The following is a 16,133-nucleotide window of genomic DNA, read 5'->3' as shown; positions in this document are numbered from 1 at the left end:
AAAATAAGGAGCGTAACATAAGGGTCTGATAACAGCGAAGCAAGCTCCAAGCTGCTAAAATGTGCTGTATCTGCAAGTTAAAATGTTGAAGTACGTTGCACACTTCATGAGTTCACTGTTCAACTGTGACTCAGGTTCCAAACGACTAGCACGTGGAAGAAGACAGGTTGGTGAAATGTATTACATTTTTACAACAGTTGTATTTGGTATGTGATACTCTCAGCCGACTGTGTTTTAGGAGTAATAATTGTAGGCGATCGGAGCTTGTTTTTTTTAAAACTTAAGAAGGATTAAATTAGGAATGTAGCTACATATTTCACAAGTATTTTCTATATAATTTTAGTTTGAATTTTTCATTACAGAAGTAGCTACGGTGCTGTTATAACCACTTCAATGTGTAAGGTGTATCTTACTCAAAAACGCAATCACATTTAGTAGCTCATTTTAGTTTTAATACTTTTAAATTTTATCACTAAAATATTCTACTTCACTCCACCTCCCTTCCCGAAAAAGGGCAAAGTAATTATTACTGTCTTAATAACAAATGTTTAGGGTTAAAATGAGTATCACGTTTTGATCTCAAGAAATATAAATAAATAATTAAAGCAACGCTAAGCAAATACTTGTTATCGCTTTACAATTCGTGTTTGTAAACATCAGACTAGTATGAACCAATAACACACGTTGTTCAAAACGTAAATTGAACTGGACCTCCTTTGAACTTAGACTTCGACATTAAACAATTTTTGAAATACTAAGTTTATTTATTATTTACTAATTCATATTTTAGTAGATATTTAACGATTATATTAGAGAATAAGATATCAAACAGATGTATGATCAAAGTGATATATGTGTGCCTCTGTTAAATAATATATCTAGATTTTAATTAATACAATATGCTAGATCAAAACGTAACATATCAATAAAAACATGATGTGATCGAATGGAAAACCTTTTGATCATCGAAAGGATCAATTAGATTATGTACTGAAAATAGGTTTTAAAGGTAAAAAACTATAATGATATTCAATAAGTTATATAAAAGTTTTAGGTCTCTTGATTTAGTTTCCAGAAAGAATGAGAGTAATTGAGCATTATGTATTGAATACAAATTTCTCTCACAGTTATAAGTTTTTACATAGCCGGATTTGTAATTTCTTTTGAAGAGCCAGTATACACTTTGATCGTTTATTTAGAGTAGTACCAAAGGGTGAACTTGATAATTTTATTTCTGAATTTAATATACAAAGAAAAAATCGCATGCTCCATATATGTATGCGAAGGTGAATCTCTCTAACCCCCATACTGCTATTATGCTTAAATGCCAGCTGAGAATGATGATATGGGCTTTTTTGTCTTTTTCTTTCAAAGGGTAAGAACTTCGTGATTTAAATGGTCATCAGAGAATGATAATGATGTCATAAAAGCTGACTGTTATAATGTTAAGATTATGACACATTTTATTTTGCCATAAATAATTTTTCTTTGCTTTAGATTTTTGTTTCAGTCTTTCTTTTCTTGTCCACGTTTGATTTATTTTCATACTAGTAAAGCTCTCCAAACTTCTTGTATTGCAGACTATTTAATACTTCAGTTGGTTCCAGTTTTACCTGATTTTACTCCCTTCTAAAGTACTTATGAAAACGTTTGTTTATTGTGTACAACACATAAGTATCGTAATGAATTTACACATTCAAAGTAAATTTAAACACAACATTTAAATTTATAACTTTTAGGCTAAAGTCTCATCTTAAATTCTGGCCTTTTTTGGTGTGTTTCTATCTCTCTCTAGTCATCACGATATAGAAGTTTTCTCTCTCTAGTAGTTGTGAGGTTTTCTTGACAACCAACATGCAGATGTTTCTTCTTAACCAACGAGAGTCATGAGTTTTTGGGTATTACTCTTTAGCTCAGAAAGGCTAGATATCTGCGAAGTATTACAAAGATAAACCTGAATTCCTCTATATGATGGTGATAAGGTTTCTTTATCACTGTTTTTAACTTGATATACCGTTGTGTACTATCTCTATTGAAACACTTTTGGTTGATATTAACAGTACGAAACATAAAAACTGAACGTTTTACGGCTGTAAATACCATTAAATATCTTACCATTCTAACAAGGTCGGTTTTTCTATTTTTTACCCTTAATATAGTAGCACAACGTACTTAGAATGAAATTACCGTTTGATACCATGAATAAATGAAACTAAACAAGCGAAATTTCACACTTTTGTAATGTTTTACACGAATAAAATTTATAAACACATATAAATCTCCAAGAAATAAAGGGCTTGTTTGATAAAAAAGACAATAATAGCTAAATACATAAATAACAGAAAACAAAATACATAAATAACAATTAATATATATAAAAAAAATTATTTAGTGATAAACACGAAGATTCACAATGAATTATATGCGATGTACTCATGCATGTATCGAACATCGAATTTTATAAACTACTGTGCCATCAGGTGGATATGAGGTAACACTTTACACACCAAAGGGGCACTTAGTAAATTACATATCTTCGCCACGCAGCGGTGATTATATTCAGCTCTCATAAAATAGTAAAATGTGTCATTGTGTCCGTCGTTATCAAAGAACACTTATAATATTTGGCAGAACAATGGGACATAATGTGATACATAAGTGCACCAAGTTTCATCAAGATCTGGTTATTTTTTACTGTGTTATAAAGAAAAAACAGTCCTTATGTTAATAGATACGGATGTTTTTGGACATTCTCAAACTTGCTATGACCTTAACCTTCCAAAAACTAATCAATCACTTCTAAGGTGGATCATAGTCAAAGTGTATACTAACTTTCGTCCAAATCCATTCAGCCGTTTTCGAGAAATCTTTCTAATAACACACACGCTCGAAACACTTTCTGTCGTTAAGTCTTTATTAATAGTTCCTGAGTGATAACGGCTATTTGTAAGATACGTGTGAATATATCATTAGTCATCAATTCATTTTGTGTATATATCTATATACACTGTGTAAAACTTTCATATATGTAAAATAAACGATGTAACACATTTTCTTTTCCTACAGTTATAGATAATTTAAGTAAGTGAAAAATATTGAAATTATTATTTTTTATACAATTGATATCTTGAAAATGAGAGGCGAAAAGAAAAATACGTATCTGATTCATAACATTCCAGCAGAGCAAAACTGAACTTGTTTCAACCTTTTATTATCTTTGTAAGTGCTGCTAATGATTATAGTTATTTAGTAGTTATAAGAAGCAACTATGGATTTGAAATCAGGGAAGCGTGAATGTCAAACAGCTATCAATGTAGTATTCAGATAAAGATATTTAAAAGGAAGTCAAACCTTTCCTCAAAAATGCAGATTCAGAAAGCGTTATTTACAGAATAACGTGAACGGTTTTTGTTGTTAGTTTTTAGTGTAAAACTACATACAATGGCTGTCTGCGCTCTGTCAACCGCGGGGAAGTGAACCTACTATCTTAGTGTTGTATGTCGGATATTTACTGCTGGCGCACTGAGGGACAAAACGGACAGTTAAGAAGAAAGTCCAGATGAAGAAATAATTAAATATTTATTCAAACGAGGCTTTTGTGTTTATCAAGTTGTCAGTCTTCTAAGTATTTGTATTCAAAGTAGCTTGAAGTGGAAAGTTTGCACAATACATTTGTACTAGATAAGAATAGGAACAATAGTATCATATCCCACTTTCAAACCAGGCGAAGGGTCTAATTTTGGACATTCATAATCCAAAGCTTCAAAAACTATCAACTCTTCCGGATAATATAAACGGGGGAGAAATTTACAACTCATATGTAAATTTGTAAAAATATGTAAAAAAATATGAAAATATGTAGAAGTACCTGTGTCTCCAATCTGCACGAAAATTTAGAAAAATGTACCCAAATAAAAATCTCTTATATACTAGTTATGTAAGAGTGAAATTGGAAACTGTTTCACACGTCACCACTTCATTTACTCTGCCTCTAGTTGTGAAAAGGTAGTTGATTTAAAAATTGAAAATTAAATAGAAATAAATACAAAAATAGTAGATAGTCTTTTGTTCAGACTGCTTTTGGTGATAATTTCTAAAAATAATTTTTACTTGCCCTTTCATCTTCTCTAATTTTCATTTGTCTATATCAAAAATGTAATACAAACATGAGATAGCTAATCTTAAAGATAGCTCTTAATTCAAACGAGGTATTATAGCACCTCACCTCTTTTTTGACGACTATTCTGATAAAAAATCTACTCCGTTATATAATCAACTTTATAAAAACTTAAAGTTCACAAAGATCAATAACAAAAAAAATGGATACTGTTATCTAGAAGTACGTGAAAAGTGATTTATAGATGTGTGTATGTTTAAGTTTAATTTGGGTTTATTATTTTTTGGACGGGATTTAGTTTATAGCTAACTTTAAATTACTTGCTGGATATACTGGTTTTTGGAATTTCGTTTTTATTTTTTGCATGTTCTAAAATTTGTAATTTATTTCTTATATATAGTGGGCCCGGCATGGCCAAGCGCGTTAAGGCGTGCGCTTCGTAATCTGAGGGTCGCGGGTTCGCGCCCGAGTCGCGTCAAACATGCTCGCCCTCCCAGCCGTGGGGGCGTTATAATGTGACGGTCAATCTCACTTTTCGTTGGTAAAAGAGTAGCCCAAGAGTTGGCGGTGGGTGGTGATGACTAGCTGCCTTCCCTCTAGTCTTACACTGTTAAATTAGGGACGGCTAGCACAGATAGCCCTCGAGTAGCTTTGTGCGAAATTCCAAAACAAACAAACAAACTTATATATGCATTCTCTCATCTACTGATATCATAATAGACTTGTAGTAACATAATGCCAAAAGATGGGCTTTCTAGGTTTGACATTAAAAAATGAGTAGATTGTGTCAGAAATTATCATGAAGGTTTTATACTCCGACAGTATTTGTAAAACACTGAAACAAGAGGAATTTATTATGTGAAAAACTATAAAATCTGAAACCAAGAAACATATGTAAATGTATTTCCCAGCTGGCTCTTACTACCTAATATTTGACCACTTTATTAGTGAGAGATGCTATAGTTGATGAAATAGGCATACTGTTACTTTCTGAAGTAAGAAGTACAAACTATACTATTCTGTCTTTATGGTACACATTGTTTTTATCTTTGGCCATATTCTAATTATTTAGGAGGTATTTAAAGCTTACAATTCATTCTGGGAATTTCTTCTCGCTATCATATGGACTGACTTTGCACGTTGTTTTTTAAAAAAAGGGATTGATTTTTTGTAATAATAGTTTTTTGTTTGTAATTACACACAAAGTTACACAATGGACTATCTGTGTTCTGCCTACCACGGGTATTAAAACCCCGTTTTTAGTGTTGTAAATCCGCAGACATTCCGCTGTGCTACTGGAGAGCTTTAGTATCAGAATTACACCTTCAAATACATGCATTGAGACTGTAAGAACATTACTTTAAAGCGGGGGTACCACTAACTAATAGAGAGTAGCTACTTAATTGTGAGAGATAATAATTTATGCAAACATAATTGTCTTTGTTTTACAGCTATTTCCTACAATCAAAACTACTTCAGTCAACCGAGTCAATCATGTTCGTAACTTTTCATGGCTTCTGTGAAATGTTTCACAGGCTAGTGTAATATATTGTTCCTGAAACTCGTTAAAACAGCCTTTGTGTGTATGTGTGTGAGGGAGTAGTTCTTGTTTGAGCCACTTCAGCTGCGTCACATAAAGTTTATCCTAGAATAAACTTCACCGTCTAGAACTCTGGTGGAATGTTAAATCTGAAGGCCTCACATTCTTCTCAAATGTTTAGAAACGCTATTGCTAAAACAACACGTTATATTGAAGTTAATAAATTATCAATCTGAAATTATCTGCGTTTCTCTGAATGAAGTTCAATTACTTTATATAAGAAACGTTTATAAATTTAGAATATGCCGAAAAATCAATGTTCTAATGCTCCTGGGCTTTACAGAACAGCAGTCTAATTACTTCTCCTTAAAAACGTAAGAAACAAAACGCTCAGTTCTTGTACCATACTTTGGGTACTATCATGGTCTATTGCGTTCTGTGCTATTCTTGAAGAATGAACAAAAGGTAAACAATTCCCAATAAACGACTCTTTCACCATAGCTTGCCAACAATCTGCACTCTCTCCATAAGACCATGGCCGCCCACAAGAATATTTTCAAGTCGAAGTAAAACATGTATGTTGTTTGCCATTAAGCAAAAAAAAACTACACAAAGAGATAGCTCTGCTCTGCCCACCACAGGTATCGAAACCCAGTTTTTAGTAGTGTAAGTCTTTAGACATATCGCTGTGCCACTGGGAACACAGAGTAAAAGAATATTCGTCGTGTGTGCTTAAACGCAAATACTAATTAAAGTTTTAATAAAAAATATTATAAAACTTCAGTTTACCTACGATGTTAACTTTACATCATGATATGTGTAATTTTATTGTGAAATGTAAGAGGGGCATTTACTCTTCTTGCCCCCTTCCTGCGGTCACCCATATACATGATTTTGATACCAATTCACTGTTAGTTACTCCAGTTCAATAGTTTTGTTGTGGCATTCTAATCTTTTACAAGGCAGTTGTATCACAGGTTTTTATACCCACTTGTTTTGAAACACAGTATCCGAATTAAATAGTCTTATTATTTTATAATCTCATCAACCATTTTTCCTGGTTTCTTGTACCTTGGACTTTATAATATTTTAATTATTTTTCTTTCACTGAAGTTTATTTACATGGACAGAGTAATAGTGATTATTGACTGTTCACCAAGTATTTTTCAAAATTGTCCCAATTATAGCAGCTTTAGCTACAGAATGATTCAAAGGCTTGCTTTACTCTGTTTATACAGTTTTGTTTGAAATTCAGACCCTTTTGCGTTAAGTCGGAGAACACTAAATATTATTTTCATTAAAGTACCAGTTATATATATCACAGACCAGAACTTATCCTGGTTCTGGTCAACGTCTTTCATAGTATTAGTATCGATGATGTTTCAGCTACCAAAAGGTTTTTTTTTTTTTCTTCCCACATCTCATTGATTTTGAACTCATAAGCTAGAGGAAAGGTAGCTAATCAACAAACCACATCATTAACTCTTGGTCTATTCTTATCTTACCGAACAGTGGGAGCCTGGCATAGCCGGGTGGTTAGGGCGCTCGACTAGTAATTTGAGGGTCCCCGCCACACCAAACATGATCTTTCTTTTAGCTGTGACGGCGTTGTAATGTAACGGTCAATTCCACTTTTCGTTGGTAAAAGAGTAGCCTAAGAGTTGGCGGTGGGTGGTGATGACTAGATGCTTTTACTCGAGTCTTACACTACTAAATTAGGGACGGCTTTCTTTCTCCAATATTAAAAACAAACAAACAAAACAAACCGAACATTGGGATTGGAAAGTCACTCTTATAGTAAACCCAAAGCCCCAAAGAGCGTGGCGCATTTTTTCGCGACCGACAAGATAACTAAGAACTCTTGGATTCACAATTATGGCACGAGTACTGTGTTGTCCTACTGCCTCTATAGAAAGTCAATTTCAGAATGTAGATTTTGTATGTTTTTCATCCTAGCAGAGCCTTAATTGCTAGGGTAAACAACTGTATTTCTGTTGCAATTAAGGTTTTGAGTTCTTTTCATTCTATATACTAGCAGAACATTACCAAATTAGACAACTGAGCATCTGACTGGAATTTGCACTTTAATCCTCTGAAAAGCAAACGTATTGTTCCAACAATAGGCCAGACTTAGAACTAAACAACTGTAAATTTAGATACCAAACAGACGATTTTTCACTAGTACTTCGGTGATAATCAGCTTTTAACTTCTGTGATCACTTCATGTGTTTTGTTTGTATTTATCGACAACATCTTAACTTCATACACTTCTTGGGCTTACTATGCGTCTCTTACCTATTACCATTCCACCTTTTTTCTGTTATTTATTTATTTTAGATTAATTATGTTTTTAACTGCTTTTACTTCTTACTGTTTATTTACTTTAACTTTTTGCCAATTAACCTAATTAGGAAACCTGAACCCAGTATTCTGGCTTTTACTCCATTCTTTGCCTGGTGAATGAAATCTGGATTTTGTTTTTCTGAGTGGCAAACACTTGTTGCTTATCTCTGTTTTTGCTACCTTGATTTCTTATCTACGTGTATTATGTTTACGTGGACGGTTTATTTGGCCCTATTACTAGAAGGAGTCGGTGATTTCATTGTTCACACACTTGATATCACCCCAACCTTTCAGTTCGTTGATAAAACTGTACGTTTTTTTATCATTCGAAACTACTTATACTTCTTATATTACGCTGTCGTTACGATCAAGAGATCATTGCAAGCACTACATTCTAGCTTGGAAACAATCTCGTATCACAGTTGCAGGAGCTGGATATACGGGAGTTTTTGTAATTTCACATTCCGTGCTTGTAAACCGCTCAGAACAATCTACACATATACGTAAATGAAAACGTAACGAGTTAAAGAATTCAGGAAGCTCTTTATCAGATTGTGTTGTTCCCATGTTATAAAAACAGCACCTTCTGTTATCAAGAGTTATTATCAGATTCAAACCCAGTCAGAAAATTTCTGGTTTTTGTCCGAGCATGGGATTTAGTGTTCACTAAACATTCGTTTATCTTTCCACGAAAGTTGCACATAGGTATATGTTATAATTAACGAAGGTAATGCCCACAGGTGTTAATTCTGGTTAAGGTCTGGAGGTGCAGCGTAATTCTTTGTCATGTGTTTACCACAGGTAACCAGTTTAAAATGTTTGGTTTTGTGATGTTATTCCCCTTTCAGCATATTTATCACAAGCTACCAGTTACAAATGTATGATCTAGTAGTATAATGTCATTGTCATTTACTTACCACAGGCTATCAGTTGAAAACGTTTGGTAAATGTACGAGTAATCATTCTTTAGTTACTGTTAATTTTAAGACTCTTATTGAAACCTTAATATTTTACTGATATTTTGCGCTTTAAACTTATTCTATCACGCCGATTGAAACAGCTTGAAGGAAGTGTCCCTCACCAACCGGTGGATCAGCGGCAAATCCCAGGGCTTATGATGTTAAAATTCTAATTGTGATGATGAGCACAGCGCAGACAGTCCATTGTGCAGCTTTGCGCATAAAATTAAACATTATAAGTAATGGAAGTTATAACGGAGTTATTTAGACATTGCACCACTATAGTGCTGGGAATCGCGAGAATCTCCTAAGCCTTCCTTATCCTTTAGTCGAGGGACGGTTGCTGGGTTACGCCGATAAACAGGGACCTTTGGAATATTCATAACTAATAACCAGTAGTGAGAAGTCGGGGAGGTGTGGGGTTTGGTTAGGCACTATGGAATTCGCAGCTAAAAGCAATTACTTTACTCTTGAACAGCAATAAGAACCGAGACAGAGTTCCATAGAAAATTAATCGCCATCTTTTCATTTATCTGTCGAGCAACTCTCGTTATCAGATCATAATTCAAGTAAACTCTCGCTACCAACAATCATAAAGATGATTTATAAATGGGATAAAAATATAAACGTTGAAAACATTCGATTACCAAACATCTCAGTTTGATTTTTACTTCAAACAATATAACTCTTTTTAGGGCCATAAAGTTTTTCAACCTAACAAAGGAATACTTGAAAGTTTTTTTTTTCTATCAGTTAAATTATTAATTTTTTTACACACCAACCCAAGGTTTATAATTAATTATCTAGTAGTTATTTAATTTTACAAAATCAGTTTTACTGCTAGGACGATTTGGACAACAGAATCATTAGCTGTCATGTTATTATTAAGAAATTCTGGTAAAAATAAGGTATTTAAATCAAAAGTAAAAAAATAATGTAACTCAATAAAGCCAATCTCGTGTAACAAACCGATTTGAAGTAATTTACGTCATATATCAATACACAAGAAAACTAGAACCTATAATGTTTAGAATGCAATTGCACTGAACCATAAGCTGTTTATGTTATTTTAGGTTGTATAAAAAACAAAAATACTCATGGATTTTGGCAAGTTTAAGAAATTTAGGCTACTTTTGTATCTATATACTGCGATAATAATATAAAACAAGCTTCGTAAATGTAAAAACGTATTACAATATTAAAAAAAATCACTTTAAACATTACACTCATTAATATTAATGAAGCTTAAAATTAGGTTCTACATCCTCACCGTTTATTAAAATATAAAACCGGATGCTGTTGCTATTTTATTTGGATTTTATTTTTTTGTAAACTTATTGCTGACCCATCGGTGGATAAATCTGTATATATCTCATTTCTCTTAAGACTGTGAACCTTAGTGTATAAACAGCCTTAATATAACTCATACATGTAGGTATAGAAACATAAATAAACTTGGATAAAAATTCGCAGTCATTATTTTTTATTTAAGATAAATAACTTGTTAAAGAATGGGAGATGGTTAGGTCCCGTGTATACATCTGGCTCGGGTTCAGTTCTGTGTGATACCACATTCTGAAATCAACACAGTGGATATTTCAGTTATGTTCATTATCTTCAACTTAGGTAATCCTGTTATAAAGAAGTCACAAAAATAAAAACCAACATCATTTTGGAATCTACCCTTGTTGACTGACGAAGTCTGCGAAAAGCTATAAAACTCTCTCTCTCTCGACTGATTTATGAAATTAATATAATCATACTACGTAATTAAAGAAAAAGCAGAAAATCAAGGGCGATCAAACAATCTACCTTCTGTGAAACCACAATATTAACCGTACAAATGAATGGCATTTGAGCACTTTGAAGGCTCTCAGGGATAAGACATGTTTCATCATGTCATGTGAAGAAAAAAGGATATATAATAAAAAGCTTAAACTTATGTTAAATTATCCTAATTTATACAAATGTATTTTTCTTTATAAAAATCTGGTGCTATACTTTAATTATTTCAAGCATTTCTATAGTCGCATCGATTTATTTATTGTTTTATTTTATTGTCGAATATTTTCAAGAGGCACGATTCGTTCTTAACCAGTTTACTTTTGAAAATTTTTTCATCAGTTGATCTGATTTCTAAACCGTAATTAAAATCCTAGCTCAGCAGTAAGTCGCTACATTCACTTTGTTTAAGGGTCCTTAAATAAATGATTGCAGGCTTGAAATTACTTTTTAAGAAGTGAAAAGGATCGAAAAGAAGTTATAATAAAATAACAAATGCTGGTACCAACCAAAAGACCACTTACGTGGTTCACACTTGTGTAGAGAACAAAGAGAATAGTTACAGATGGCGACACTCGTCGTAAAACGTAATAACTTTTGAACAAAAAACGATAGAGGCTCACAGTTACGCACACATTGGTCTGTCGCACACAGTTTTCATAGAGATTTATTAAAATACACATTAGCCACTGTTCTAGATTATTATCGAACTTTCGTATGTTGACTTCGACGTAAACTTTCAGACATCCTCTTATTTGTCTATTTTATTGGAATTGTATCGACTGTTCCCATGATACGATCTTTGAGGTCAATGAGTGTAGTTGGGTGGGAGTTTAAACTATAGACTTACGTTGTCAACATATGCAACAAGATTTAAAATACTGTTTTACTACTACCTTGTGAAATAACAGCCAGTGTAATTTTTATTTATGAGAAGGATAATAAGGCTATTTGTTACCACCCTAATCCTGAACTAGGGGTTAAAGTGAAGGAAGCTAGTAAGTATCCCCTATTACCCATCATTCACGTAAGTAATCGACTGCGTGTGTATGTGTGTTTTTTTATAGCAAAGCCACATCGAGCTATCTGCTGAGTTCACCGAGGGGGAAATCGAACCCCTGATTTTTGTATTGGATAAATGAACAAAAATGTTTAGAAATGAGTAGTTTTTCAAGATGGCTGCTTTCTCTCTGGCGGCATTGGAACAGAGAGCTCAGGGCAATGTAGTACTGTGGCGATAGATGATGAAAGGTCCCGATACATGATAGCAGATGTATTCTTACCAGCCAGACGTTTGGAAGGGTCTACCATGCAGAAGTAGAAATTTCTTGAGTGGTCAGTGGGTTCACGCCAAATTCTTGGAATAGCGAACTTCATGGCTCTCTTTTCCCCTCTGTACCATCCTGCAAAAGAGTAAAATAAAATTGTTATTATGAAGAATAAATTTATTTTACTCACAACTAATGTGTAAGAGGTTTATGCAAAGTATTTTATATGTGATATTTTTCTATATTATTGGAAATTAGAAAAAAAAATAAATTAAAAGATATTTAAATCTTAAAAGGTCTAAATTTGTATAATATAAAATCTTACTTTTCAAGCAAACAAAAATTGTCCGTCTTACCTTCTACAGTTTTTTGCAGTACTCACAAGTAAAATGAGGTGCCCAGGGCTTATCTTGATCCCCTACAGGCATGCCGAAATATACCTTGTAGGCTTCACACAGATGCTGTAACAGAGTACGTTTTTGCTCTTGTCTTGATAAATTAGCCACATACATAGCAAAATGCGCCTGGAGAATGATTGCAGCTTCTTGTTGCCATCTCTGATAAAATCAGACAGGTCTAAGTGTTCACTTAGGCAGCTAGAACTAAACTGAAGTAGTGAGTGGTGAGTCCCTGTATATATATATATTACTGTGGAAAGTTCTAGAAAATTCACGTTAAGTTTTACAACATTCTAGAAAGTTCCTGAAAATTCTTGTGAGTAAGAGAAATTTCTCTATTAGCTACTCAGCACTGAATCTACCTGGAATGTTTTGAGAAATGGGTAAATTTGAAAATTTCATTACCCACGTCACAAAAGCAAAGTTTGAAGAGAAAAATAGATCTTTTCATTTACTTTAGGGATAAACAATTGGGAAATAACACTTTCTGCCCAGGAACAAGAAAAAGTAAAAATTTTGTAACATGGTGTAATTAATGAGGCAGGTTGATGAAACCCATTATAACTTTCAGAATCTTTTAGGAAAATCCTACCTATATCTTCCTACTACTCTATTAAAATACGTCCTTGGAGAAGATGCCACAAGAAAAATAAATTAGACACAAAATGAAATTAAGCTGGTTTCTATGTTAGGACTGACATCTGTTTGCTTATTCATTTAAGCTTCGCAACAGAATATATGCAATGCAAATTTTAGGAATCGGACGTCGAATTTTATCGCTATAAACCCTGGAGCATATACCGCTATCACAATGCGATAAATTTTAATGTATAATAATACAGATTTAAAAATGCAAGCTTGTCTCTGTTTTTTCTATTGTTGGTAAAGTGTCATTTTAAGTCACTAGATGATCCTTTTTATCAGTAGCAAAATGTGTAGTAATGGTCTATGTTTATCAATAGCAGAATGTAACAGTAGTCCTTCCTGATTAGCAGTAAAGCATAAAAATGGGTAATCTTAAAATTAAAAGTACGGCACATTTATCTTAGATAATAAATTACATTTGTCTTTGATCTTTCAATACATAATATGCTTCCGCATAACCACGTTTGTGTTTAGAATAAAAAAAGTACCCATACTTTTAGTATTCGTATCTTACTTTAATAACAACATTCAATAATCTGTATTTCAACATGAAATACTTTCGGATCATTTGGGTTTGATTGAACAGGTATCTATAGAGTGCGCCATCACGTAAAGATATGAAGGCTAGTTCTCTTTGACAAAAAAGATCTCATATATCAGTGACAATGAAGTCCAGAAAGAAAAGCTTCGTCAAGATATAGCATCTTGCGAGAAACTAAAATCCACGTTTTTGCAAAGGGTTCTCACTAGACTGTGACCAACGCACTTTATTTTCAAGCTTAATGCGTTATTACTAGATTATTACGCTTTTAAACGGCTGAAAAAAACTTTGGGAAATATAAAACCGAATGATCTCAAAAATCACGTAAAGGGTAAATCTAATTTAAAGGATTCACGTTGATGGAAAAAATTAATGCCAAACCACTAACATTTGATAGAGCGTATTGGAACTTGAAAGGACAGTTGACATCATTTAAACCAATAACTTTATGGTAAAAAACAAAACTATAGCTGGTGAATTGATAAGAGCTGTATAGATAATTTTTTAAAGTTCTGGGTTAGTATGAAACATTAACACACAACTAGATAATGTGGGAAACTTAGTTTTAAAATGAATCAGTTCCTAACAGGTCCAGCTAAATAAATGGTTAAAATATATAATTATTGCTGTTACCTGCACTTTACGTGCTGTGAATTTCCAACCGTGACTAATTTTTTCTACAACAACATATAGAACACATGTCTCATTACCTTTGAGTCTAATACAAATTCTTGGCTATCTCAAATTATTTTTATATCTTTCCTTGACCAGCTGAGACTGTAGATTCTATACTTTGTTTTTACCAGCTGAAACTGCAGATTTGCGTTAAAAACGATTTATTTTATCCTGAAAGTGAAGATAAGAACAAACCACATTTTGAAAACAAACACTTTTATAGCGTACCCTCGGCTTCAAGATGCAGCGCAGAGGTTAAAATGAAGCAGAACGATCCAGAGCGATTTTCCACTTTTTGAAGCTCGAGCCGTTAGCTTTCCTATTTTTCTAACTTTAACAAAAAAAAAAAAAGTAGGTTATGACCTACTACGCTGCTTCTACAAAGTAGAACACAAAATTTTAATTTAATCGCTAGTGCAAATGACAACATTTGTTATGATAACACAAACCACTATTTCTCGGATTCAAAGTGAGACACGATAACCCTCCATATCTAAGCTCTAAATCGCAAATATCCTACTTGTGATATTTATCTACTGACGACCCGGATGTTGCATATGAAAAGAATTGATTTGGTTTGTTTTTAATTTCGTGCAAAGCTAAACGAGGGCTACATGTGCTAGCCGTCCCTAATTTAGCAGTGTAAGACTAGGGGGAAGGCAGCTAGTCATCACCACCCACCGCCAACTCTTGGGCTACTCTTTTACCAACGAAAAGTGGGATTGAACGTCACATTATAACGCCCTCACGGCTGGGAGGGCGAGCATGTTTGGTGTGACGGGAATTCGAACCCGCGACCCTCGAATTGCGAGTGGAATGCCTTAACCGCCTGGCCATGCCGAGCCATATATCAAAAGGAGAATCACATGTTTTGCAGCCTGCAAATTATTTCAAAGTTTAAAAAATCTTTGCCCCTTTTCGATGTTGAGACTTCGCAATGTAATATGTAGGAATAATATTTACTTAATGGTTATATAAAGTAATATATTATAGTTATATAAATTGATAAAATATGGTTATGTTAAACTGATATATTATATTATGGTTATATAAAACGATATATTATGGTTACATTAACTGATATATAATGTAAATTTACCAAATTTAATTTTAAATTACTGTACAAATTTACTTTCAGCTAAAGAAAAACAAAACTAATTCGTCTTTGGCTATTCAGTCAGACGAAGAGATTTCTTAGAAAACTAAAATACGGAAGTTGTTTACTAATATTATTAAAAACTACAATCCCACACTCGTATACTTTACATGATTACCCAGTTATATCTAAGTGTATTCACGATCATTAGCCAACTTAAAAAAACAACAAAGAAAACACCACAACGTCGATAAGTTAGGTAAAACTGTCAAATATGAATAATGACAATAATTACAGTGTTAATCGTATCTGTACTGTGAATTTCACAACAGGTAGTTATCGACAGTTTCCATGGTGACAAATCGCAATACGATGAGAAAAGCGCATGAGAAAGATACGTTGTTGTTGTAAATGATTGGCCTGGCATGGCCAACCAAGCGCGTAAGACGTGCGACTCGTCATCCGAGGGTCGCAGGTTCGCGCTCGCGTCACGCTACACATACTCGCCCTCCCAGCCGTGGGGGTGTATAATGTGACGGTCAATCCCACTATTCGTTGGTAAAAGAGTAGCCCAAGAGTTGGCGGTGGGTGGTGATGACTAGCTGCCTTCCCTCTAGTCTTACACTGCTAAATTAGGGACGGCTAGCACAGATAGCCCTCGAGTAGCTTTGTGCGAAATTCCAAAACAAACAAACAATTGTAAATGATTACGACACAAAATATAAATTACAAAACTTAAGTTAAAATGGTTATTTATCAGAAGAAAGCC

The 16,133-nt window shown here is 33.6% G+C and overlaps 1 protein-coding gene across 2 annotated transcripts in view; it reads left to right on the top strand.

Moving 5' to 3' along the window:
* The first annotated feature begins 30 nt into the window (after window positions 1-30).
* Window positions 31-16,133, top strand: part of LOC143246255 (tyrosine-protein phosphatase non-receptor type 4-like) — a 54,698-nt gene continuing 38,595 nt past the window's right edge. The window contains exon 1 of one of the 2 annotated variants that reach the window (XM_076492671.1): window positions 31-166. In XM_076492671.1, the coding sequence (XP_076348786.1) occupies window positions 83-166 (84 nt within the window). In that variant the 5' untranslated portion in view covers window positions 31-82. Of the gene's footprint in view, window positions 167-8,668; window positions 8,802-16,133 lie in introns of those variants that run through there. The other variant, XM_076492672.1, reaches the window with a different exon arrangement.

This window comes from Tachypleus tridentatus, chromosome 3 (assembly GCF_004210375.1).
Source record: "Tachypleus tridentatus isolate NWPU-2018 chromosome 3, ASM421037v1, whole genome shotgun sequence".
Lineage (NCBI taxonomy): Eukaryota > Metazoa > Arthropoda > Merostomata > Xiphosura > Limulidae > Tachypleus > Tachypleus tridentatus.
This window is presented reverse-complemented; position numbering and strand designations above follow the sequence as displayed.